Source organism: Lithobates pipiens, unplaced genomic scaffold, assembly GCF_037356315.1.
Source record: "Lithobates pipiens isolate NorthernLeopardFrog02 unplaced genomic scaffold, aLitPip1_a1.2 Scaffold_13, whole genome shotgun sequence".
Taxonomy (NCBI): domain Eukaryota; kingdom Metazoa; phylum Chordata; class Amphibia; order Anura; family Ranidae; genus Lithobates; species Lithobates pipiens.
The window spans coordinates 523971155-523998375 of NW_027507718.1; the positions used below are offsets into that span (position 1 = coordinate 523971155).

The 27221-nt window shown below is 44.7% G+C and overlaps 1 protein-coding gene across 1 annotated transcript in view; it reads left to right on the plus strand.

The window, feature by feature from the left end:
- The first annotated feature begins 6365 nt into the window (after positions 1 to 6365).
- The window catches only part of LOC143975942 (uncharacterized), an 82157-nt gene continuing 61301 nt past the window's right edge, over positions 6366 to 27221 (plus strand). The window contains exon 1 of the mRNA XM_077478473.1: positions 6366 to 6531. Within this exon, the coding sequence (XP_077334599.1) occupies positions 6366 to 6531 (166 nt within the window). The remainder of the gene's footprint in view (positions 6532 to 27221) is intronic.

The following is a 27221-nucleotide window of genomic DNA, read 5'->3' on the forward strand; positions in this document are numbered from 1 at the left end:
TAGGGCTTAGTGTTTGGCGCCATCTAGCGGCCAAACACTGAAAGTGGACTTAAATGATTTTTGCTTTCACAAGCATTGAACTATTTACAAGAAGTGACTGTTATTTACATTGGAGAGTTGACCTTTTTACCCCGGATCCTGGGTGACCTACCCATGGACATCCTCTCTTTCACTGCATGCTGGGTAGGACATAAAAGGACCCTGAGCGGCCATCTTAGGTCTCTTGGGGAACACATGGCCTGCCTGTGAGGACTGGTGAAGAGGTCTCCCGGAGGAAGCGGCCTATTGCCTTTACAGAGCGCAACCCTGCTCGGTTGTGTGAGTGACCTGAAGTGCCAGAGACACAGTGATCGGATTGAGAGAATCCAGAGACACTCGTTTGAGCATCGGAAGACCAGGTCTACTTATCATAATGGAGCGGAGTGACGGAGCCGGCTGACGCAGAAGCAAGCTGCAAACAACTGACCAAAGTTACCATACCAAGCTTCCGATCCAGTTGGTGAGTGGGTTGTGACCCACAGTTTTCTAAACTTTGCACCTAGACTTTAAATCACGTGACGGTGATGCTACGCGTGATGGAGAGGAGACTGTGACAGCGCACGAGTGAGTCTGGCAGCACAGCAGTTGCAGACTCAGGCTGTTGATCTGACTATTCAATGCACTCGCTTATGTTTTTTTTTCTTCCCTTTGTAAACGGAACCTATCTGGAGTGGAGGAAGCAGTAAGATATCCCCCCCGCTTAGGTGACTTATCTGTCTTGAAGTTGGATAAGTGTGGAGATCTTCCCGGGATATCCTTATCATCATTTTGAAGATTTCTATGGGATTCACTCCCCTCAACATCTACCTCCTTGGATAAGTACAGCCTATTTACTTTTGCATATAACATCTTTAACCACTTCAATACCCGGCCATAGTCATATGATGTACACAGATGGGATCTTCCATCCTGGGTGGATGTCATATGATGGCCTCGGTATTGCGCCGCACCTGCCGGTCACATGTACTGTGCAGTCACAGCGCTTGTGCACGCGCCTAGGGCGCGTGCAGAGCGCCGATCGGGGATGCGGCTTGTCACCCTGACACAGCCCAACCCCGATCGCAGTAAAGAGCCAATGAAATTGGCTCTTTACCACGTGACCGGCTGTGTCCAATCACAATCGGTCACAGAATGTAAACAAACCGCGGTAACGAGATGTTACCGGGTTCTCCTCCTCACACATGATCGTGTGTGAGGAGGAGATTGTGGTAACATCTCGTTACCACCCAATGTACACACTACACACTGATTACCCCCCCCAATAAAGAGGGCCTATCACCACCCATCAAAGTACCTGTCATCACCCATCACATCCCATCTGAGTACCTGAGTAGCTCTCAGCCCATCTGAGTACCTGAGTACCTGTCAGCCCATCTGAGTACCCGAGTACCTGAGTACCTGTCCCAGCCCATCTGAGTACCCGAGTACCTGTCCCAGCCCATCTGAGTACCCGAGTACCTGTCCCAGCCCATCTGAGTACCTGAGTACCTGTCAGCCCATCTGAGTACCCGAGTACCTGAGTACCTGTCAGCCCATCTGAGTACCCGAGTACCCGAGTACCTGTCAGCCCATTTGTGTACCCGAGTACCTGTCAGACAATCTGAGTACCTGAGTACCTGTCAGCCCATCTGAGTACCTGAGTACCTGTCCCAGCCCATCTGAGTACCTGAGTACCTGTCCCAGCCCATCCGAGTACCTGTCCCAGCCCATCTGAGTACCCAAGTACCTGAGTACCTGTCACAACCCATCTGAGTACCTGAGTACCTGTCACAGCCCATCTGAGTACCTGTCACAGTTCATCTGAGTACCTGAGTACCTGTCACAGTCTATCTGAGTACCTGTCACAGTTCATCTGAGTACCCGAGTACCTGTCACAGTTCATCTGAGTACCCGAATGCCTGTCACCAGCCCGTCAGAGTACCCAAGTACCTGTCACCAGCCCATCTGAGTACCCGAGTACCTGTCCCAGCCCATCTGAGTACCCGAGTACCTGTCCCAGCCCATCTGAGTACCTGAGTACCTGTCAGCCCATCTGAGTACCCGAGTACCTGAGTACCTGTCAGCCCATCTGAGTACCCGAGTACCTGTCAGCCCATTTGTGTACCCGAGTACCTGTCAGACAATCTGAGTACCTGAGTACCTGTCAGCCCATCTGAGTACCTGAGTACCTGTCCCAGCCCATCTGAGTACCTGAGTACCTGTCCCAGCCCATCCGAGTACCTGTCCCAGCCCATCTGAGTACCCAAGTACCTGAGTACCTGTCACAACCCATCTGAGTACCTGAGTACCTGTCACAGCCCATCTGAGTACCTGTCACAGTTCATCTGAGTACCCGAGTACCTGTCACAGTTCATCTGAGTACCCGAATGCCTGTCACCAGCCCGTCAGAGTACCCAAGTACCTGTCACCAGCCCGTTGGAGTACCCGAGTACCTGTCACCAGCCCTTCGGAGTACCCGAGTACCTGTCACCAGCCCGTCGGAGTAACAGAGTACCTGTCACCAGCCCGTCAGAGTACCCGAGTACCTATTTGCAGCCCATGCCTCATAGAATATACATTTGGGTGTTTGCTTTCCAAAATGAGGTAATTTTGTGGGTAATTCCATTGTCTTGGTGCTCCAGGACCTGCAAAAGTGTGATAGGTAGGAACGAAATGAGATGTGTCATTTATGCTCCTAGAACGCCTGAAGGTACCACTTCCATGTTGGACCTCTGTATATGGCCAGGCTGTGTAAAAGTCTCACACATGTGGTATCGCAATACTCAGGAGGAGTAGCAGAATGTGTTTTGGGGTGTAATTTTTGCTATATACATGCTATGTGTTAGAAATATCTTATAAATGGACAACTTTGTGTAAAAAAAAATGATTTTAATTTTCTTTCCACGTTTTCTGAAGACTTGTGTAAAAAAATGAACCCTTCGAAAGACTCATAATGCTTCATAGAATATACTTTGGGGTGTTTGTTTTCCAAAATGGGTTAATTTCGTGGGTAATTCAATTGTCCTGGTGTTCCAGGGCCTTCACAAACGTAATAGGTCGTTAGGAAACTAGAGGTGTCATTTATGCTCCTAGAACACCTGACGGCGCTCCCTGCGTGTTGGGCCTCTGTATGTGGACACGCTGTGTAAAAGTCACACACGTGGTATCGCCATACTCAGGATGAGTATCAGAATGTATTTTGGGGTGTAATTTTTGCTATGTACATGCTTTGAGTTAGAAATATCTTATAAACTGGCCACTTTGTGTAAAAAAATATATATATTTTAATTTTCTTTCCACGTTTTCCGAAGACTTGTGGAAAAAAATTAACTGTTCAAAAGACTCATTATGCCTCATAGAATATACGTTGGGGTGTTTGCTTTCCAAAATGGGGTCGTTTTGTGAGTAATTCTACTGTCCTGGTGCTCCAGGGCCTTCACAAATGTAATAGATCGTTAGGAAATTAGAGGTGTCATTTATGCTCCTAGAACCCCTTACGGTGCTCCCTGCATGTTGGACCTCTCTGTGTGGCCAGCCTGTGTAAAAGTCCCACACATGTGGTATCACCATACTTGGCAAGAGTTGTGGAATGTATTTTTTAGGTGTAATTGGAAGTATGCATATGCTGTGTATGAGAAATAACTTGTTATTATGCCAATTTTGTAAAAAAATTAAAAATACAAATAAATTCTTCTTTTTCCCAAGAATTGTGGGAAAAAATGACAACTTCAAAAAACTCACCATGCCTCTTACTAAATACCTTGGACTGTCTACTTTTCAAAAAGGGGTCGTTTGGGGGGTATTTGTACTTTTCTGACATTTCAGAGCCTCAAGAAATAAGATAGGCCGTCAGTGCATCAGGTGTGATCAGATGTGATACATTTTCAATGATTTGCACCATAGCTTGTAGACTCTATAACTTTCAAAGAGACTAAATAATATCCACTAATTTGGTATATTTTTACCAAAGAGATGTAGCCATATAAATTTTGGCCCAAATTTATGAACAAAAATGACTTATTTGCAAAATTTTATCATAGAAACTAAAAAAAAGTGTTGTTTTTTTTCAAAATTTTCGCTCTTTTTTCACTTATGTCGCAAAAAAATAAAAAACCCAGTGGTGATTAAATACCACCAAAAGAAAGCTCTATTTGTATGAAAAAAATGATAAAAATTTTGTTTGGGTACAGTGTTGCATGACTGAGTAACTGGCATTCAAAGTGTGAGAGCGCTGAAAGCTAAAAATTGGTCTGGTAAGGAAGGTGTGAAACTTTTCCTTTCTGGATGATTAGTATTTATCACAATTATTTAATTTATGATTTATTATTATTATTTCAATTATTTAATTTATTTATTTTTATTGAATACCCATCTAGTACACCTGTTGTGTTATTTAATTTCATTAGTTCCATCTTTAATTTAAGTATTAATTTAATATTTACTTGCTATTTTTTTCCATTCAACAATAGTTGATCACAAGAGGATTGGAGTAATCCTGGGAGACATTTGTTTTTTTTCCCCTTTGGTATCCTTTATTTATAGGTTATAACTTGTAGGACTTTCTTAGCACTTGGCACTTTTAATTTAACACTTGGGTTTAGCACGTGACACCTTGTTGGTGTGGTCATATTATAGAAGGTTTATTATAATCCTTTTTTTGGGATAATTGAATATATTAAATTATTTCATACATCTTTTTCTATTAGGCACTTGGCACTTTGAAGATAGCGCAAGGCTATTTATTATATTAATTATCCCTTTCATGACTAAGCCTATTTTTGGCATTTGGTGTTTACAAGTTAAAATCCATATTTTTTGCTAGAAAATTACTTGGAACCCCCAAACATTATATATATATTTTTTTTAGCAGAGACTCTAGAGAATACAACAGCGATTGTTGCAATATTTTATGTCACACAGTATTTGCGCAGCAGTGTTTTAAACGCAACTTTTTGGGAAAAGGGACACTTTCATGAATTAAAAAAAAAGGAAACAGTAAAATTAGCCCAATTTTTTTGCATAATGCGAAAGATAATGTTACGCCGAGTAAATAGATACCAAACATGTCACACTTTATAATTGCACGCACTCATGCAATGACGACAAACTACGGTAGCTAAAAATCTCAATAGGCGACGCTTAAATTTTTTTAACGGTTACCGGATTAGAGTTACAGAGGAGGTCTAGTGCTAGAATTGTTGCTCTCGCTCTGACGATCGTGGCGATACCTCACATGTGTGATTTGAACACCGTTTACATATGCGGGCGCGACTTCAGTATGCGTTACTTTGCTTCACGAGCTCGCGGGGACGGTGGGCGCTTTAAAAAAATTATTTATTTATTTATTTTAAAATTAATAAATTGTTTTTTTGTTTTTTTCTAATTTTTCATCACTTTTATTGCTGTCACAAGGAATGTAAACATCCCTTGTGACAGTAATAGGTGGTGACAGGTACTCTTTATGGAGGGATCGGGGGTCTAAAAGACCCCCGATTGCTCCTGTGCACTTCAAAGTATTCATATAGTGTGTATATATAGTGTATATATTTTTAAATCCGGCGCCATTGGCAGCCGAGTAAACGGGAAGTGACGTCATGACGTTGCTTCCGTGTTTACTATTAGGAGACTGGAATTAAGCTGCTTACGGCTTCATTTCAGTCCCTGCCCAGCAGCCGGAGGCATCGGATTGTGCATCGTTGCTCCCGATTGAGCGGGAGCACCGGTAAGAGCGGCGGGAGGGGGGGACGTTCCCTCCCGCTCCTCCGGCATAAGAGCCAAGTGGCTTTTAGCCACATCGGTTGTTATGGCTGGAAAGCCAATCGCCCGCTGTGAAAAACGGTACTGGGATGATGCCTGCAGGTGTGGACATCATGCCGGTATAACCCCTGGAAGCTGAGTACGCACATCTGCGTATACTCGGCGGGAAGGGGTTATATAAATTCTATTTTGGTTGGCTGACCTATTGGGAGTGTTTGCAGCTGTTTTCTTTGAGTTTCAGTTTTATCCTTTATTATTTATTTTTATCCATTTTTGCGCTTGAGTATTTTTGTTTTTATTACGAGGAGGAAGATGCTGCTGAACTATTCCATCAGCTGATAAATATGGCACAAATTAGTTAAGAGACTCCCCAGAACTTTCTATTCCGAGCCATTGAACTCAAGGACCGCCTGCTGTCTATATCAAAGTGGGAAGGCGCTGGAGAGCACTTTGGAGCCAAATTGGTTCAGAAAAGGTCCTTGACTACAGGACTAAGGAGTGATTATATCAAGCTACAGTTGAAGCAGTACCTGGAAGATCCCTGAACTCCAGATGAGATACTCATTGAGAAAATTAATGAGACAGACAAGATGGAGATCGAGAGAGATCAGAAACAGAGGAAACTTCAACCTCCAAGCACCACAAGTGCCAAAGTACAACAGTTAGAGGTCCCCTCAAGCAATGGAGAACTCAGTGTCCTGAAAGCGAGTGCTGAACAGAGATTGTGGCTTTTGTCTACTCACCATCTATCCACAAGTCAGCTTGGACTGGAGAAACTGCTCTAGACACAGAAAGAAATACTGGAAATGATGACTATGTTGATGGAAAGGCTGGCGGAACCCAAGACAGAAGAAGTCTCGCCACCCAAGGCTTTGGGGGCCTCTACCACTAACCACCCTATGAAACCAATGAAGAAGGTCTGTTTCAAATGTGGAGGATTGGAACACCTCAGGCAAGTGTGCCCTAGCCCAATAGCAGAGACAAAATCCCAAAAGTTGGCAGAAAACTTCAGACGGCCCCAGTGAAGGAGTCAACTGGGCACCCAGTTACCATAGCGAACTCCAAATCAACCCATATGCGCCAGACCCCTGAGACTGCAGCCAAGGTGGAAAAAGGAGAGGCTACCAAAACCAAGTGTAAAGATACAAGCCACTAAGCAGGCCAAAAGTACCACTTCCAGTGGACTTCCTCCCAAGTTAGTGGGGCCCTCTCCAATTGTCCCTATCCAGGTAGAGGGGATATACACAAAAGCCCTGCTGGACACTGGAGCTCAAGTGACATTGCTCTACAGGGACTTTTATGACAAACATCTCAAGCACCTGCCCTTACAAAAACTGGGGAGCTGGAGATATGGGGATTAGGGATACAGAACTTCCCATATGATGATTACCTGCCTGTCAAGCTCACTTTCGACCCGAGTACAGCAGGGAAGGCGGAAACCTTTGACACCTTGGCAGTGGTGTGCCCTTACCCTCCAGGAGCTGAAAAAAGTTCCCTCATCATTGGGACGAACACTGACTTGGTGAGAAGACTACTTGTACCGCTTGTACAGCAGGAAAGGACCCTACCCATAAAAATACACCCAATGCTAGCCCAGGTGTACCGAGACCTTAAACAAGAAGAGAAGGCCCCAGAAGAGGGAGTGGGAAAAATCTGGCTTCTGGACAAGAAAGAGAGACTGAGAGACTGGTTCAGCCAAGTGAAGTAGTCTGCCTGAGAGCCTCCATTAATTTAAGCTGGAAAAGACTGGGCCCTTTCATTGTTCTTGCTGAACTCAAAAGGACGGGCATTATTAGAGAGTCCCGGAGTCCTTACGCCTCTCCACTAGTGGTGGTAAGGAAGAGGAATGGGTCCCTACGGCTGTGCATTGATTACAGGACCCTGAACCGGAAGACCTGTACACCACACCTTGGATAGAGGATGCCTTGCAGAGCCTGTTGGGGGCGAAGTGGTTCAGTGTGCTGGACCTAAAAAGCGGGTACTATCAGATTACCATGTGTCCTGAAGATAAGGAAAAAAACGCTTTTATCACTCCTGTGGGTTTCTTCGAGTTCAATCGAATTCCGCAAGGTCTGTCTGGAGGACACCCTCTCTTGAACTGCATGCTAGGTAGAACATAAAAGGACCCTGAGTGGCCATTTTAGGTTTCTTGGGGAATGCATGGCCTGCCTGTGAGGAATGGTGAGGAGGCCTCCCGGAGGAAACGGCCTATTGCCTTTGCAGAGCACAACCCTGATCGGTTGTGTGAGTGACCTGAAGTGCCAGAGACACAGTGATCAGATTGAGAGGATCCAGAGACACTCATTTGAGCATCGGAAGACCAGGTCCACCTATTGTAACGGAGCGGAGTGACGGAGCCGGTTGATGCAGAAGCAAGCTGCAAACACCGGACCAAAGTTACCTGTCACGTACCTGAGGGGAGACTGAAATGACGAGGTCGGCCTCTTTTGTATCTCCAGCCCAGGTCCCGCTGAGAGTGGAACAGAAGGAGCCAAGGGACAGGAGGCACACGAGTGCCTGCAGATGGAAGCCCGGAATCCTGAAGCAGGAAGTCGCAACTGGTAGCAGGACTGTGGTTGCAGAGCAGAAATTCGCAGCTGGTAGCAGGACCGTGGTGGCAGTAACGCTGAACCAAGCAGGGCACCTAAGCAAGGTCACAGGAATAGCTGGGTTCATCAACAGGCAGGCAGTAGGGTACCGGAACATCAGGCAGAGACTGGTCAGATGGGAAGCCAGGTTCGTCAACAGGCGGGCAGCAGGGTACCGTAGCATCAGGCAGAGACGGGTCAAATGGGAAGCCGGGATCAGGAATCAGAGATCAGGTATAGCAGAGTTCAGAGCAGGGTCAACGGTAGCCAAGGTCAGCAACGGGTAATCAGACAGACAGTGCAGATTTCAGAGTAACGGGAACTAAGCTGAAAGACCAGTCAGCACTGGTCTGCTGCTGGAGTCCCTCTTAAATAAGCTACGTTTTTTTAAATTGTCGCTCTATTTTTTTGCGTATAGCGCAAAAAATAAAAACCGCAGAGGTGATCATATACCACCAAAATAAAGCTCTATTTGTGGGAAAAAAAGGACGCACATTTCCTTTGGGTACAATGTCGCACGACCGCGCAATTGTCAGCCAAAGTTTCGCACTGCCGACCTATGTGTATATATATATATTTATATATATATATATATATATATATATATATATATATAAATACTTGCTCTAAAACTCTGTTTTGCAAAGACATAACAAACAAACAGCAAGCGGCACGTGAAGCCTCTTTTGCCGCCACTCGACTCCCTCCCTGTCAGCAGAGCAGCTCAGGGAAGTGTCAGCGAGACACTAATGCATTCCATTTTCAGAAATCCTCACTCCGCAATGAGGGGGAGGCACACATTGTAATAGATAGGAAACATTGTTTTGTTCTCTAAAATTGCTGTAGCTGCGATTGTCAGCTCTTGTGATGGGGAAGAGAATGGGTGCAGTTCGGGGGGGGGGGGGGGGGGGGGGCGTGTCGGTCCCTGTTTCCAGGAGGAGAAGGGCTGTCATTGGCCATTGCTAAATCCAATCACAGTCCTGCTAGCCTTGTCCATCATCTGGAGGAAGATTGCTCTGTTGGTTGACACTACCAATTTCAGAAAGAAGGGATTTCATTGTGATTGAGAAAACCCCAATCAGGTGACAGTTTGTGGAATTACTGTTGAGCTTCTGGGAACTTTGTTGAAATTATTCCTGAACCTTTGCGTCACTGACTACTGAACCCCAACACTCTGCCAGAGCCAGTATTCAGCGCAATGAAAATCACACCCAACTTTTCCTGTGGCACAGAGCGCCGCACTTTGTCTCAGCTGTGGGGGCCCAACTTATAATCCTGCACACAAGACCACTGCTTTCAGAAAATGCCGCTGACCCAAGCTCATCATTGTGCATCCATTCCAGGTGCTTGTATATGACATCACACGCATCCCATACATCACACACATCACATACAAGCATGTGGGTTGGGTGCCAGAGGTGGATCATCAGGATGAGTGTGCCAAGACAGGTGGATGTGTCTCATCTCTGCTTCCTTTCACCACTCTGCATTTCACATACATCATAGATGAGAAGAGGGTACAGCGGTGGAGCAAATGAGCAGGAGGGGTACAGCAGTGCGGCAGATGTGCAGAGAGGTACAGTGGTATAAGAGATGAGAAGGAGGTTCAGCAGTGGGACAGAAGAGCAGAGGGATACAGTGTTGGGGCAGATGAGCAGGGGGGGTTCAGTGGTGAGTCAGAAAAGCAGGGAGGGTAGAGCAGTGGGGCAGATGTGAAAGGAGGTGTATTGGTGAAACAGTTGAGCAGGGGGTTCCAATGGTGGGGCAGGAGAGCAGGGGGATCAGAGGTAGGGCAGAAGAGCAGGGGGGTAGAGAGGTGACACAGATGTGCAGGAGGTACATTGGTGGCGCAGATGAGAAAGTGGGTTCAGTGTTAGGACAGATGAGAAGGTGATTCAGTAGTGAGACAGAAGAGCATGGGGATACGGCGGCGGGGAGGTACAGTGGTGGGGCAGATGAGAAAAGGGGGTACATTGATGGGGCAGATGAGCAGGGGGGTTACAGTGGTGGGACAGAAGAGCAAGGGGGTACAATGGTGGGGCAGATGTGCAGGGGAGGTTCAGTGTTGGGCCAGATGAGAATGGGGTTACAGTGGTGGTAAAGATGAACAGTGGGGTTCAGTGTTGGGGCAGAGGAGAAAGGAGGTACATTGGTGGGACAGATGAGCAGGGGGTTACAGCATTGGGGCAGAGGAGCAGGGGGGTTCCGGAGGAGAAAGGAGGTACATCGGTGGAACACATGAGCAGGGGTACAGTGGTGGGGCAGATGTGAAGGGGTTACAGTAGTGAAACAGATTTGCAGGGGGTGCAGTGATTTGAAGTGTGGAGTTGCAGGAATTGGGGCTGATCTGAGGCATGAGAGTGCAGGATGTTACTTTCTCACTACTAAAGTAGTTTATAGCACTTACTTTATAGAAAATCCTTTTTGTGATTGAGAGTGTGAACATTTATTTTGTTATAAAATCGGCACTCTCAATTTCTTATGCCTCGTACACACGATCAAACAATCGGGTGGAAAAGTCCAGCAAACTGAAGTCCGCCGGACAATCCCCCCGTGTGTAGCCTCCGGCATACTTTTTTGACCCGAAAGTACGGCGGACTTAGAAAGTAGTTTTGCACTCCAATCTTCCCGCCGGACTCGCATTTCGGCGGACAATCCGGCCGTGTGTGTGCCAGTCCACCATACTTTTGAAATGAGCGGACTTTTCCCGCCCGGAGAAAAGTCCGCTTATTTCGAGCGGGTCTCCAGGTAGGCGGGGCCCGCGAAGGAGACGTCGCTGGCCCCGCCACCTGGTATGGACTTAAAGGGGAACCCCAACGCCAAAAAAAATCGGCATGGGGTCCCCCCCCAGGTTCACATCAGACCCTTGTCCGAGCACGCTACCCGGCCGGCCAGGAAAGGGGGGCACGAGCAAGCGCCCCCCTCCTGAGCCGTACCAGGCCTCGTGCCCTCAACATGGGGGGTGCCTTGGGAAGGGGGGCCACGCAGCCCCCCCACCCCAAAGCACCTGGTCCCCATGTTGATGAGGACAAGGGCCTCTTCCCGACAACCCTGGCCGTTGGTTGTCGGGGTCTGCGGGCGAGGGGCTTATCGGAATCCGGTCTTCTGTCGCCGCTGTGCTCTAAAAGGTTGCCTATCCCTGCTCTATAAGGACACCCAAATGTACTCTACACACACACACACACACACACGATAAAGAGACAGAGCTTCAAAGTAGGTACACTTCTTAAGGATGTTCTTAAAATACTAACCCAAAAAACACACTCTCTGAGCATGCCCAGAAGAATCCAAGTGCTGTTCTCACACAAAAAGCACAAAATGAGCCACCTCTGTCCAAAATTAAGCACATCATCCAGCATGCTACAAAATGACAGATGGGACAGACACCCACCCCCCCCCCCCCCGGTTCAGGGGGGCAAACAAAGAGCCTAACATGGGCAAAAGTTATACAACAAATACCATTGCAGTCTATGTGAACTGACTTGTTCATTTTGCTAGTCCCCACTTGGCAGGCTTACATTCTAGTTATTGGCATTAAAATGGGAGAAGTGCCTTTAACCACTTAAGCTCCGGACTAATTTGCAGCCAAAGGACCAAGCCCATTTTTGCAATTCAACACTGCGTCACCTTAACTGACAACTGCGCGGTCGTGCGACGTGGCTCCCAAACAGAATTGATGTCCTTTTTTTCCCCACAAATAGAGCTTTCTTTTGGTGGTATTTGATCACCTCTGCGGTTTTTATTTTTTGTTATTTTTTTTTTTTACAAAAATAGAGCGACAATTTTGAAAAAAAAATGCAATATTTTTTACTTTTTGCTATAATAAATATCCCCAAAAAATATATTAAAAAAAACATTTTTTTCCCTCAGTTTAGGCCGATACGTATTCCTCTACATATTTTTGGTAAAAAAATCACAATTAGCAATTATTGATTGGTTTGCGCAAAATTTATAGCGTTTACAAAATAGCGGATAACTTTATAGCATTTTATAAATTTTTTTTTTTTACTAGTAATGGCGGCGATCAGTGATTTTTATTGTGACTGCAACATTATGGCGGACAGATCGGACATTTTTGACACATTTTTGGGACCATTGTCATTTATACAGCAATCACTGCTATACAAATGCAGTGGTTCCTGTGTAAATGACACTGGCAGTGAAGGAGTTAACCACTAGGGGGCAGGGAGGGGTTATGTATGACGTTATGTGTTTTTTTTTATTGTAGGGGGCGTGGCCTACTATGTGACGTCACTGATCGTCCTTCCCTATAAAAGGGAAGAGACGATCGTGACAGCCACACAGGGAAGCACGGGGAGAGGTTTGTTTACACAGACCTCTCCTCGTTCTTCAGCTCTGTGACCCCATCGCGGGACACCAGCGGCAATCGGGTCTGCTGGTCCCGCGGCCACGGTCACGGAGCTCAGGACTGGGTCGGGAGCACGCCGCCGCCGGCGCGCTCCCGACCCACGGCGCGCTCCCGACCCACGGCTGGGCACTTAAAAAGCAATGTACAGGTACGTGCCATTCTGCCGAAGTACATCTGCGTGAGGCGGTCCTTAAGTGGTTAAAAATGCAAAATTGCTTAAAAGCTAGTAATTTGGGGGGCTTACTCTGCCTGTAAAGTGGTGCATCATGTATCCAAAATGCTGCTTCAAAGATGTACAGCTTTAAAGAAAATGTACAAATCTACATTGCAGCTGCAAGATTTTGACCCAAAACGAAAAATAGCCCCCCCCCCCCCATACATACAAGGTCATTTGGATCTGTTAAGGCTTAAAATGAGAACCCCCATGTGAAAAATTCCACCCCAAACTAAAAAAATATTGTGCCCCTCCCACACACTGAAAAACCCCTAGCCAAACAAAGCAAGCCAGCCCATGAAAGAGGGGGGGGGGGGGTTGGATGCTTGGGAGCAGGGGGGGCTCGGGCACCCCAAAAGTCAACCACCTTGTTCACATATTCAGGGAGACGAGGACCTCTTCCACACAACCCTAGGCTTGGGTTGTGGGGGGCTGCAGACAGGGGGCTTTACAGAATGTGGAAAGTCCCTTTAAACTAGTGGGTACGAAGTGCTTTGTGGTTGGTATTGCGCTGAGCCCAACGTGCCCCAAAGGCAGATAGCTATGTTGATTGCATGTGGCCTTGTATGTTTCAGGAGGGGGTTGGGCGATTCCCTCTTCTCGCACCTTTCCTAGATGGCCCTGTTGTATGCTCTGAAAAAGGATGTGGTTTGGATTGGTGAAGGCAGCTCACAGCCTTTGGAGAATAGAGTGGAGTGTGGAGTTCCCCTTTAACCACTTGCCACCATAACCACTAGTAATGGGCACCTAAACCCCCCTCCTGTCCAGACCAATTTTCAGCTTTCAGCGCTGTCGCATTTTGAATGACAATTACACGGTCATACAACACTGTACACAAATGAAATTTTTATTTTATTTTTTCCCACAAATAGAGTTTTCTTTTGGTGGTATTTGATCATCTCTGCTTTTTTTTATTAAAAAATTTAAAAAGACTGATTAAAAATTAAAAAAATTATATATTTTTATATTTTGTTATAAAATTTTGCAAACAGGTAATTTTTCTCCTTCGTTGATGTACGCTGATGAGGCTGCACTGATGGGCACCGATGGGCTGCACTGGTGGGCACCGATGGGCTGCACTGGTGGGCAACGATAGGGCGGCACTGGTGGGCACTGATAGGTGGCACTGATATGTGGCACTGAAGGGCATTGATAGGTGGCATTGGTGGGCACTGAGAAGTGACACTAATAGGTGGCACCGATAGCTGGCACTGATAGCTGGCAGTGATGGGCACTGATGTGTGGCAGTGATGGGCACTGGGTGGCAGTGATGGGCACTGATAGGTTAAACTGAAAGGCAGCACTGCTAGGTGGCATTGATGAGCCACTGATTGGCACCACTGGTGGGCATTGATAGGTGGCACTTGTGGGCATTGATAGGTGGCACTCATGGGCATTGATAGGTGACAGTGGTGGGCACCGTTGGCAATGGCATGTGGCACTTGCAGGCACAGAGGAGGAGGCAGATGTGCCTCCTTCCTCTTTGAGACCGATGTTCCTTGAGCGTAAAAAAAAAATTGTCAAGTTTAGAGGTGCGCAACCCACGCAATTGCATGTACGTTGCTTAACATTTACTAAGATTTTGGCCACGCAGTAAACAAACGCATGTGAACGAGAGCAACAGCCGCTTGCGCATGCGCACTGCTTACATTGATCTCGTGCAGTTCTAAGCGCACTTGTGGGCACAGCAGGCTTTCTCTGAAAAAGTTATTTTCTTATTCTATTTTGGGCATGTTTGTTACTTGGGCAGTTGTTAGTAAACGTCCTCACATCACCCCATAATATTGGCACCTCCATCTTCTGTCAATATTGAGTTGGAGATGCCGTGCGCCATGTCCATAGTGGTGCACAGATTGCATTCTCCCGTGCGGCGAGATCACTATAGTAAATGAGGGATTCGCTCTCTGTTCCCAGCGTACCGTTTCGTAAATATGAAAATGTGCGTTGCACCTCGGCGTGCGCCTCTACTGATGGCGCGCGGCTTTTTGTAAATCACCCCCATAGAGTTTTAATTTCTACACACGCTTACAATATTATAATTGTTTCCTTTTTCCTATTCTGCGATTACAAATTGTACTGTCGGCTAGAATCTGTAGAGGGCACGGCATAGATTTTATGTAACCTCTGTCACAATGTTTTTTTGTCACAATGTTTTTTTTTCAATAGGCATTCCATGGGTCAGTCCCCCCAAAAAATTATACATCAGCAGGGCTTTTTTTTTCATGTGGTGGTCTACATTTTCGGCACCTCCAGCACTGAATGTATGTATCGCTCATCCATGACTTTATGGACCTTGCTTTGTGCACTGGTGTGCAGTCATGTTGGAACAGGAAGGGGGCCATCCCCAAAAATTATGGTGTGGGGTTGTTTTTCAGGGATTGGGCTAGGGTTGCCACCTCATCCCTTTAAACCCGAACACATAACAACGGAAAAGACAGGGCCAGGCATGACAGTGTGTTTAGGGGAAACAATGCATGGGTTAATATGAAGAGCTAAGAGGGGAGGGGACAGTGAGTAAAGTCCAAGGGGGAGTGGTAATATATAAGGAGGAGGCGGGGCTGGGCTGGGGAACAGAAAGTTGTGGAGAAAGAAAGGAGGAGGCAGTTTTTCCCACCCGCCCTCCCTATATGTTGTCTGTGTTTGTTGGTTTATGTGTTTTCTTTCTTTCAGGAGCATGGCAGATGGTCGTCATGCCAGCTGTGGATTGGCAGTGTTTTGTTGGTCTTTGACAGTGGCAGTAAACATATGTGATGGAAAGGGGTGGGGGGCTCATCGGTAGTATGTGCCCCTCCGGGTTTAGCTGGAATACTGTAATGGTTGCACTGCGGGAAGGGGGTTGTCTCCGAGCTGATTATCCGCTGGAGGCCTATCGTGTGGAAAAAGGTCCCGCAGTGTATTGGTGGAATCTGTGTTGGAGTTCCGGGGGGCCGTCAAAGACCAACAGACTGGAGTTAAACAAGTTGTTACGGAGGGGATATTTTGTTATATATTTGATATTGGAGTTATTTATATGGTGTAAATAATAAATAGGCTGCTATGGCCATTTATACTCCAAATAAGGGGTGGTCTCATCATTTTAGAAGGGTAAGACATGGGGATGTTGGAGTACAGGTGGTATAGCAGTAAGAGGCAGGTTGGGTACCTCTGAACTACACTGGTCATGAGTAGGGTTGAGTGAAGCTGAACTATAAAGTTCGGGTTCGTACCGGACTTTTGGGTTTTTGGGTCCCAGACCTGAACCGAACAGTTTACTGTATGTTCAGGTTCGGTGTTCGGTAATGTAATGGCGCTTTTTTAACAGCTGCAGGGCAGACAATTAAAATTCATTTAACTCATGTGCCCTTAGAAGCCATCACAGCCATGCCTACTAATGGCATGGCTGTAATTGGCCAGTGCAGCATGTGACCCAGCCTCTATATAAGCTAGAGGCACACAGCACAGCACGTCACTCTGCTTTAGATAGAGTAGGGAAAGGTTCCTGGCTGCTGCTTTGAGGGAGAGAATTAGATAGGAGTGCTGATTCAGAAATCGAATTACTCAGCGCTCTACCTTGATTTTCTTGTGTGGGTGCAGTGCACAATCTTTTTACCCTGCCCTGAGCCCAGTGCCAGAGAAAAGATAACTTTTATCCATCTGTTAGGTTGGCATTGGCAGGCATTTTATGCAAGCTCAGTGCACCAGCACTGCATATGTTACTGTGAGATACACCCTTTAGGCCGCGTACACACGCGGGGACTGTTCGCTCAACTTTGTTCGTCAAACAGCTTCAGCGGACAGTCCGCTCAAAATTAGCATGGACGGACTTGCCCACACACGACGAACGAACAGTCCTCTGAAACCGTGCGCGATGACGTGAACGGCACGTACGACGGGACTAGAAAACGACGTCCTATACACTGCAATGCAACCTTCGGCGTGTAAATTCTTTCTGAGCATGCGCGAGACTTAGTTTGACGAACAAGCCTACACACGAGGGGACTGTCCGCTGAAACAAAGTTTCAGCGGACAGTTTTTCGGAAATTCCGAAAAACTTTGTTCAGCAGACTGTCCGCTGAAACTGTCCGCTGAAAGTTGAGCGAACAGTCCCCGCGTGTGTACGCGGCCTTAGATACTGTTGCTCTATTCTGCTATTCTAAAAACACCCATTTAGGGCCAAAATAAATATTTTACAGTGTTTCCTGCATATCTGTACATGTGAGATACACACTTCAGATACTGTTCTTCCATTTTGCTTTTTTTTATCCGGTTTCGGTATTACTGCAATGTAGGCTGTGTTTAGGTAAGGATCAAGTGGGGTTCCCTGTGTCTTTGCGTTAAAATTTTTTGTCAAATGTGGAGTCAGGGTGGTGGTAAATGTCTTGTAATAGGGGTTAGGAAGACCATCTGGGCCTGGAGCAGAACCTGATTTGAGGTTCTTAAGGACTTCCTTTTATGTATTTTATGTTATTTTAAGTTATTTCCCTATACACATTTGTTTGCAGAGCACTTGCCATGCTCTTAACAACATTTGCAGCCCTCTAGCCCTTTCCATTACTTTTTTAGAGCCATTTTAGTCCTCAAAAGTTTGGGTCCCCATTGACTTTAATGGGGTTCAGGTTCGAGGTCAAGTTCTGGTCCCGAACTCAAACTTTTTTGCGAAGTTCGGCCGAACCCGAAACATCCAGGTGTCCGCTCAACCCTAGTCATGAGTTACACAGGTTCTGAGGATAATTCAATGCAGATAAGACACCAAGTGAAGTTAATTACCACCTTAATCAGCCACAGAACATGTGTAATTAATATGTGTTTGGTTTTAAAAGGATTAGGTGGCAACCCTAGTTGTGACAGGAAGAGGCCATCCCCAAACTGTTCACACAAAATTGAGAGCATGTAATTGTCCAAAATGTCTTGGTATGCTGACGTCTTAAGACTGGATTCATACCTATGGCAGTTTTAGTGCTTTTTGCTTTTTGTTGGGAAACACTGCTCTGTGGTCTTTGCTAAAAATATATATATATATATATATATATATATATATAAATTATATATATATATATCTATATATCTATATATATATAATTTATATATATATATATATTTTTAGCAAAGACCACAGAGCAGTGTTTCCCAACTCCAGTCCTCAGGGCACCCCGACAGGTCATGTTTTCAGGAAAAGGCGCTGATCGCCGCCATTACTAGTAAAAAACAATAAAAAAAACATAAATCTATCCCAGTGTGTCAGTTAGTGTTCGACTGTCCGCTGCAATATTACAGGCCCATTATAAGTTGCTGATCGCCACCATCACTATTAAATGAATAAATAAATATTCCATAAAAATATCCCACAGTTTAGACACTATGGGGGTTATTTACTAAAGGCAAATCCACTTTGCACCACAAGTGCACTTGGAAGTGCAGTCGCTTTAGATCCGAGGGGAAGATCTGAAATGAGGGGAAGCTCTGCTGATTTTATCATCCAATCAAGTACAAGCAAATATGCTGTTTTTTATTTTCCTTGTATATCCTTCTTGGATCTACAATGACTGCACTTCCAAGTGCACTTGCAGGTGGATTTGCCTTTAGTAAATAAGCCCCCCTATCTTTTACGCAAACCAATCAATATACGCTTATTGGGATTTTTTTAACCAAAAATATGTAGCAGAATACATATTGGCCTAAATTGCTAAAGATATTTGCTTTTTTTTTTAATTTTATTATTGGATATGTTTTATAGCAGAAAGTTAAAAAAAAGTTTTGTTTTTTTAATTGTTGCTTTTTATGTTTATTGTGCAAAAAAATAAAAATCGCAGAGGTTATCAAATGCCACCAAAAGAAAGCTCTATTTGTTGGGGGGAAAAAAAAGAACATCAATTTTATTTGGGTACAGCGTCGCACGAACCGCGCAATTGTCAGCTAAAGTAACGCAGTAAAGCTTTACAGTAAAGTCATTCATGCTGCCAATGTGTAAAATAATGATTTCGTTATTGCGATTTTTTCCCCTGTTGCGATTTTGATAAAAGCGTTTCACGATTATTTATATGCAAAGAATTCTCTCTGCTCTTCTGAAGCCGACAGTCATCAAAAGAAAGGAAGAAAAAAAAAACGAGCAGTCTGCCAAGAATCACAACATTCTTTATCAGTGAAACTTAAGTATAAACATTGTAACAATTTGTCAATGGAATAGACTTTCGTGTGTAAATGAGGAAAGTTTAACCACTTAACCGCTTCCCTTTGAATTTGCCGCCGTGCCATCGCGTGCGCTCCGGCCACGGCGCATGCCGGTCGGGACCTTCGTGAGTCCGATCATGGGATCATCTCACGGGGAGAAAGAACGGGGAGATGCCGATGTAAACAGCATCTCCCCGTTCTGCCTAGCAACAAGTGACACTGATCTCTTCTTCTCTACACAGCCACGCCCCCCACAGTTAGCAACACACCCCTGGGACACACTTAACCCCTACACTGCCAGCTCCTGGTTAACCCCTTCACTGCCAGTGTCAGTTACACAGGAATCATTGCATTTGTATCGCACTGATTGCTGTATAAATGCCAATGGTCCCAAAAATGTGTCAAAAATGTCCGATGTGTCCGCCATAATGTCTCAGTCACGATAAAAATCGCGCTCGGGTTTGGCACATCACGGATCTGGTGGACAGATTACTGGGAGGGGCTGGGGAAGACCCAGCTGTCATGGTGCACGTTGGCACCAATGACAAAGTCAGAGGCAGATGGAGTGTCCTAAAGAATGATTTTAGGGACTTGGGAGCTAAATTGAGGAAAGGGACCTCCAAGGTAGTATTCTCAGGAATACTACCGGTACATCGAGCCACACCAGAAAGGCAGAGGGAGATTAGGGAAGTAAACAAGTGGCTCAGGAGCTGGTGTGGTAAGGAGGGGTTTGGGTTCCTGGAGGACTGGGACAACTTCTCAGTCCATAACCGGTACTATAGAAGGGACAGACTGCACTTAAATGAGGAAGGTGCAGATCAGCTGGGATTAAGGATGGCCAAAAAGTTAGAGGGGTTTTTAAACTAGGCGATGGGGGGGGCAGAGATAGAGATAGTCAGCGTGGAGCATATTCCAGAGGGTAATATTAGGGTCATTAGTGGTAGGGTAACCAAAGCACATAAACCCAAGGTAAATATAGTAGCAAGCCCTAGTTGTAATCTCAGAACACCCAAGAGGATAGTATGTGACCGGTCAAAATATATTCATGCATTAAAATGTTTGTTCACCAATGCCAGAAGTCTGCCAAGCAAAATAGGTGAGTTGGAAGCTCTGGTGCATCAGGAGAGCTATGATGTAATCGGTATTGCTGAAACTTGGCTTCATTCCTCACATGACTGGGCTGTTAATATTCCTGGCTATGCACTCTTTCGGAAAGACAGAGTAAAAAGGAAAGGTGGAGGGGTCTATCTGTATGTGAGAAGTGATCTCAAAGCGAGTGAGAAAGAGAGGACCTGGTTGATGGAGAGTGTGATGAGTCTGAAGCATTATGGGCGAAACTGCATGCAGATGTGCGTAGTTTAAAGTTAATCATTGGAGATTGTTATAGACCACCCAATGTTAATGAGGAGGTGGAGATTCAGCTCCTTGCACAGATAGAAAGGGCTGCAAGGGCTGGGACAGTGATAATAATGGGGGATTTTAACTACCCAGAAATTGACTGGAGTAATGGCGCTGCTGGGACAGTTAAAGGGCAAAAATGTATGAACCTATTACAGGACAATTTTATGGTCCAGTTTATTGAGGCCCCAACTAGGAATGATGCTCTGTTGGACCTGCTAATCTCAAACCATGCAGAACGTATTACTAATGTTCAGATAAAGGGAACACCTGGGTAGCAGTGACCATAACATGATTTCATTTGATGTTAGCTGTAAGCAAAAATCACATACGGGAAAGATAAAAACACTTCAATTTCAAGAGAGCAAACTTTTCAAGGATGAGGGCTGCTCTCCAGGACTTAGACTGGGAGAGAATATTGGCATCAATGGGCACAGAACAGAATTAGGAATTCTTCAAAAAGACTGTTTGTAAAATCTCACTACAAAGTATATTCCTATGGGCAATAAGTTTAAAAGGCTAAAAATAAAACCTATGTGGCTCATGGCCAAAGTTAAAAAAGCTATAAACTATAAAAAAAGAGCTTTTAAAAAATATAAAAATGAAGGAATGCCAGTGTCATTTAAATGTTACAAAGAATATAACAGAATATGTAAAAAGGAAATCAAGGATGCAAAAATTCAAAATGAAAGACAGATTACAAAAGATAGTAGGACAAAGCCCAAAAAATTATTCAAATATATTAATAGTAAAAAGGTCAAGTCTGAGCATGTAGGCCCTTTACAAAATAATCTGGAGTGGGTGACTGGGGACAAAGAGAAGGCAAATTTATTAAATACTTTCTTCAGCTCTGTGTATACAAAGGAGCATGGGGGAGCTCATGTCCATAATGGGGGTGGTAGTGACGCAGCCCCAAATCCACAATGGCTCAAAAGTGATATGGTCCAGAAATATTTGGACAGAATAAAGGTGGATAAAGCACCTGGACCTGATGGCATCCACCCACGGATCCTAAAAGAATTGAGCTCTGTAATTTCAAAGCCATTGTATCTAATTTTTAGGGACTCATTAATGACAGGAATAGTACCACTGGATTGGCGCAGGGCCAATGTGGTGCCTATATTTAAAAAGGGAACAAAGTCTTTACCAAGTATCTATGGGCCTGTTAGTTTAACTTCTATAGTTGGGAAGATACTGGAGGGATTAATAAAAGACCACATAGACGAGTTCTTGCAGGAAAAAAATATTTTAAGCAACAGACAGCATGGATTCATGAAAGACAGAAGTTGTCAGACAAACCTGATTTATTTTTATGAGGTGGTAAGTAAAACCTTGGACAGAGGGGAGGCGGTGGACGTGGTATACTTGGATTTTGCAAAAATGTTCGATACAGTTCCGCACACACGGCTCATGTGTAAGGTAAAGTCTACAGGTTTGGAAATATCAGTTTGTAAATGGATAGAAAACTGGCTAAAAGACAGAATTCAGAGAGTCGTGGTTAATGATTCTTACTCTGAATGGTCTAAGGTTATCAGTGGTGTACCCCAAGGTTCAGTGCTGGGACCCGTACTTTTTAATATCTTTATAAATGATATTGGGTCTGGGATCAAAAGTAACATTTCTGTCTTTGCAGATGACACCAAGCTATGCAGTGGAATAACGTCCTTACAGGATGTCTCCAATTTACAAGCCGACCTCAATGCTCTGTCTAATTGGGCGACTATGTGGCAGATGAGGTTTAATGTTGATAAATGTAAAGTTATGCACTTGGGGGCTAAGAATATGCATGCATCATACATACTAGGGGGAGTACAACTGGGGGGATCCATAGTGGAGAAGGATCTGGGGGTTTTGGTAGATCATAAGCTCAATAATAATATGCAATGCCAAGCTGTGGTTTCCAAAGCAAGCAAAGTCCGTTCCTGTATTAAGAGAGGTATGGACTCCAGAGAGAGATATCATTTTGCCCCTGTTCAAATCATTAGTAAGACCTCATCTGGAATATGCAATTCAGTTTTGGGCACCAGTTCTCAAAAAGGATATCGGTGAACTGGAGAAAGTGCAGAGAAGGGCAACCAAACTGATAAGAGGCATGGAGGAGCTCAGCTATGAGGAAAGATTAGAGGAACTGAATTTATTCACTCTTGATAAGAGGAGATTAAGGGGGGATTTGATCAACATACAAATATATAAGGGGTCCATATAGTGAACTTGGTGTTGAGTTGTTCACTTTACAATCAACAAAGAGGACAAGGGGGCACTCTTTACGTCTAGAGGAGAAGAGATTTCATCTCCAAATACGGAAAGGTTACTTCACAGTAAGAGCTGTGAAAATGTGGAATAGACTCCCTGCAGAGGTGGTTATGGCCAGCTCAGTAGATTGCTTTAAGAAAGGCCTGGATTATTTCCTAAGTGTACATAATATAACTGGGTACTGACATTTATAGGTAAAGTTGATCCAGAGAAAATCCGATTGCCTCTTGGGGGATCAGGAAGGAATTTCTTCCCTTGCTTTAGCAAATTGGATCATGCTCTGCTGGGGTTGTTTGCCTTCCTCTGGATCAACTGCGGGTATAGAATTGGGTATATGGGATTGTATGATATTATTATTACATTTTTTTTTTTTTTTGTGGTTGAACTGGATGGACATGTGTATTTTTTCAACCTGACTAACTATGTAACTATGTAAGATTGCCACCATTACTAGTAAAAAAAAAAGTTATTAATAAAAATGCCATAAAACTATCCCCTATTTTGTAACTGCTATAACTTTTGCGCAAACCAATCAATACTCGGTTATTGCGATTTTTTTTTTTTTTTACTTATTACACTGCCACCTCCTGGTTAACCCCTTCCCTGCCAGTGTCATTTACACAGGAATCAGTGCATTTTTATAGCGCTGATCGCTGTATAAATGACAATGATCCCAAAATTGTGTCCGATGTGTCCGCCATAATGTCGCAGTCACGATTAAAAATCGCAGATCGCCATTACTAATAAAAAAATTTATAATAAAAATGCCATAAATCTATCCCCTATTTTGTAAACACTATAACTTTTGTGCAAACCAATCAATATACACTTATTGCGATTTTTTTATTACCAAAAATATGTAGAAGAATACGTATTGGCCTAAACTGAGGAAAAAAAATGCTTTTTTATATATTTTTGGGGGATATTTATTATAGCAAAAACTAAAAAATAATTTGTTTTTGTTTTTTTTCAAAATTGTCTCTCTTATTGTTTATAGTACAAAAAATAAAAACCGCAGAGGTGATCAAATACCACCAAAAGAAATACCCTAGAGAATAAAATGGTGGTTGTTGCAATATTTTATGTCACACTGTATTTGCGCAGTGGTCTTTGAAATGCAATTTTTTGGGGGAAAAAATTACTTTAACCACTAAAGGACCAGGTCTCTTTTTCAGACTCGGTGTTTACATGTTTAAAACAGTTTTTTTTTGCTAGAAAATTACTTATAACCCCCAAACATTTTATATTGTTTTTTTTCTAACACCCTAGAGAATAAAATGGCGGTCATTGCAATACTTTTTTTCACACCGTATTTGCGCAGCGGTCTTACAAGTGCACTTTTTTGGGAAAAAATTCACATTTTGAATAAAAAAATAAGACATCAGTAAAATTAGCCCAATAATTTTTTTATATTGTGAAAGATAATGTTACGCCGAGTAAATTGATACCCAACATGTCACGCTTCAAAATTGCACCCGCTCGTAGATGGCGTCAAACTTTTAGCCTCAAAAATCTACATAAGCGACATTTAAAAAAATTCTACAGGTTGCATTTTTTTCGTTACAGAGGAGGTCTAGGGCTAGAATTATTGCTCTCGCACTACCGATCGTGGCGATACCTCACATGTGTGGTTTGACTACCATTTACATATGCGGGGGCTACTCACGTATGCGCTCGCTTCTGTGCGCGAGCTCGTTGGGACGGGGTGTTTTTAAAAACCTTTTTTTTATTTTTTCTTATTTATTTAAAAAAAAAAAAATGGATCACTTGTATTCCTATTACAAGGAATGTAAACATCCCTTGTAATAGAAAAAAGCATGACAGGTCCTCTTAAATATGAAATCTGAGGTCAAAAGTCCTCAGATCTCATATTTGAACTTAAATGCAATAAAAAAAAAATGTAATTTGAAAAAATGGCAGTCCCAGCTATTAGCCGGGTGGAGACGGGCGATATATGCGATGCCATGAAGAGCTTACTAACCTGCCATTGGCAGGCAAGCGGCAATTTGGCCATACATCCTTTGCTAGTAGCAGGAGGCCTCTATTTTGATGTCCCGTTCGTGCAGTGGGTGTGAGTACCCCCAGTCAGGATGGATCGGGATCGTGCCGTGGCGGTATCGTATTGATTTAATCATTTCTCATTATGGCAGCCTGTTTTTCTGTGTTGTTTGTCATCTCCTTCTTTTTCATTTCCTGGTACATATGGCGGCTGGAGCGCATCTGCGTTCCAATCCGCCGCCTCTTCCGTTCGTTCTGCGCAGGCGCGTGCCTCGTTCGGATCGAGGCTTGGTCCGAACGTTCGCAGTTTTCGGAAGACGGCGGTGATCGCGCATGCGCGCGAACTCCGCTGACCAACGCCGGGGGGCGTGGTGACGTCACCATCGGCGCCAACATTTAAATAGCTTTCAGCTATGGTTGGGATTGCTCTGCGGGAGAAAGGCGGCTTCCCGGTGTGCTGTTTGTCTTGCTTGGAGGTATGTTCTGTTCGCCAGTAAGCTTTACTATTTGATTCCTGTTGGATGCTTATGGTATTTCAAATCTCTACAGCATACAGACTTTTTCATTATAGACGTATCATCGCCCCCCAGTGGCCAACCCTTACGCTGCAGGTAGGAATGTTATTTCCTTCTGCTGGTTTTATTTTGGGTAATTACTTTTGTTTTTTCTTGCTGTAGTCTTTTCTTCTCTATTTAGCCCTTCTAGGTCTGAACGTCATTTGTCGGCACGCAAAGATACTGACCAGTCTAGGTTACAACATCGTCATTCTACGTCAAGTTCTAGATGCTCTAAATCACCCTCCAGACACCATAGAGATCGGTCAATATCTAGATCTGGTCGTCATTCAACCCACCGTTCCAGCCGCTCAGAGAAAGCCTGCTGGGGTTGTAAATCTCACGTTCCAGAGGGTAAATCTCTCTGTGAGTCTTGTTATTCCAGAGCTATGAAGGAAAGAGGAGCCGGAGACCAGCAAGTGGAAGCATTGGTCAGGAAGGTGGTTCAAGCATCTCTGAACAAAGCAGAGTCTGATCGGATGTTTAATCCTCCTTCCGTTACAGTTCCAGTCGATGTAGACGCAGACCCTGTAATTCCGGGTCCCTCCAGACACAGTGTCTCTCCAAGTGAGTCTTTGGACAGTGAGATTGATGAATCAACTGCAGGTTTTGATTTTTCTCTTGTTCCGCAGCTGGTCAGAGCGGTCAAAGATGCTCTAAAATGGGAACATCCAGTTGAAGCACCCTCTAAACAGAGGAAGTACTTTAAGCACCTTAAGAAGGATCGCCAGAATTTCCCCTTCTTGGGTGAGCTCGGTGAGATTATTTCAGACGAATGGGGAAAAGTGGAGAGGAAGATCTCCTTGATTTCCAAGATTGCCAAAATGTACCCGTTTAAAAGTAAAGAAGGTAAATATCTGGATTCAGCCCCTCTTATTGATGCGACACTGATGCGTCTGGTCAGGCATGTTACACTCCCTCTTGAAGATACCGTTTCGTTCAAGGATGGTTTAGAGAGGAAGATTGACACCGACCTAAAGCGCATTTATATCACTGCAGGCATGGCCTGTAAGCCAGCTCTGGCTCTTGCAGCATTATCTAAAGCCATGGAGTCTTGGACGGATGATGTTGGTGCGGCTTTGGGAAGCGTTTCGGAAGAACTTATCCGGAGTTCACCAGTACATGAACTGAAGTTAGCATCAGTCTTTTTGGGGGAAGCATCCCTTGATATTATCCGCCTAGTGGCACGTGTCATGCTCTCCTCAGTTACTGCGAAGCGCGCTTTGTGGCTTTGTCCGTGGGTTGCAGATCCTGCCTTTAAACTGGCATGGTGTAAGATTCCCTTTGAGGGGCCCTCCCTCTTCGGGAATAAACTTGATTCTGCCATTACCCGTGCTACTGGGGGTAAATCAGGGTTCTTACCCCAGGATCGTCGCCTCTTGAGTCAGAGGAAAGTTCAGCCCAGACAAGAACAAGAGCGTGCTAGAGATGCTCGCCGTTACAGGCCTGGTCGGGAATTTAGGAAGAACTGGAGAAGAACTCAGTCTTCAGGCCAAAAATCCTCTAAGTCAACTACATCAGGGGGTAGAGAGGCTTCTAAGTCCTTTTGATGTGGGGCCTGTCCAGACGGAGCAAGTAGGGGCTCGGCTACTCCATTTTCGGCACGTCTGGGCAGCCTCGATTCAAGACTATTGGACTGTCAAGACGGTCTCCTCAGGTCATTCCTGGGTGTTCAACAGTCCGCCCATTTATCAGTTTGTTCCTACAATCCTACCACTTGTGGAAGAAAAAAGAAAGGTACTCCTGTCTTACACAGATTCCCTGTTGGCCCAAGGCGCTGCCATTCCGGTCCCATCCAAGGAGATATTTCAAGGGGTCTACTCCCCCCTTTTTATGGTCCTCAAAAAGAATGGCTCCTGGAGACCAGTCATCAACCTGACGCATCTGAACTCCTTCATCAAGAAGGAAAAATTCAAGATGGAGAC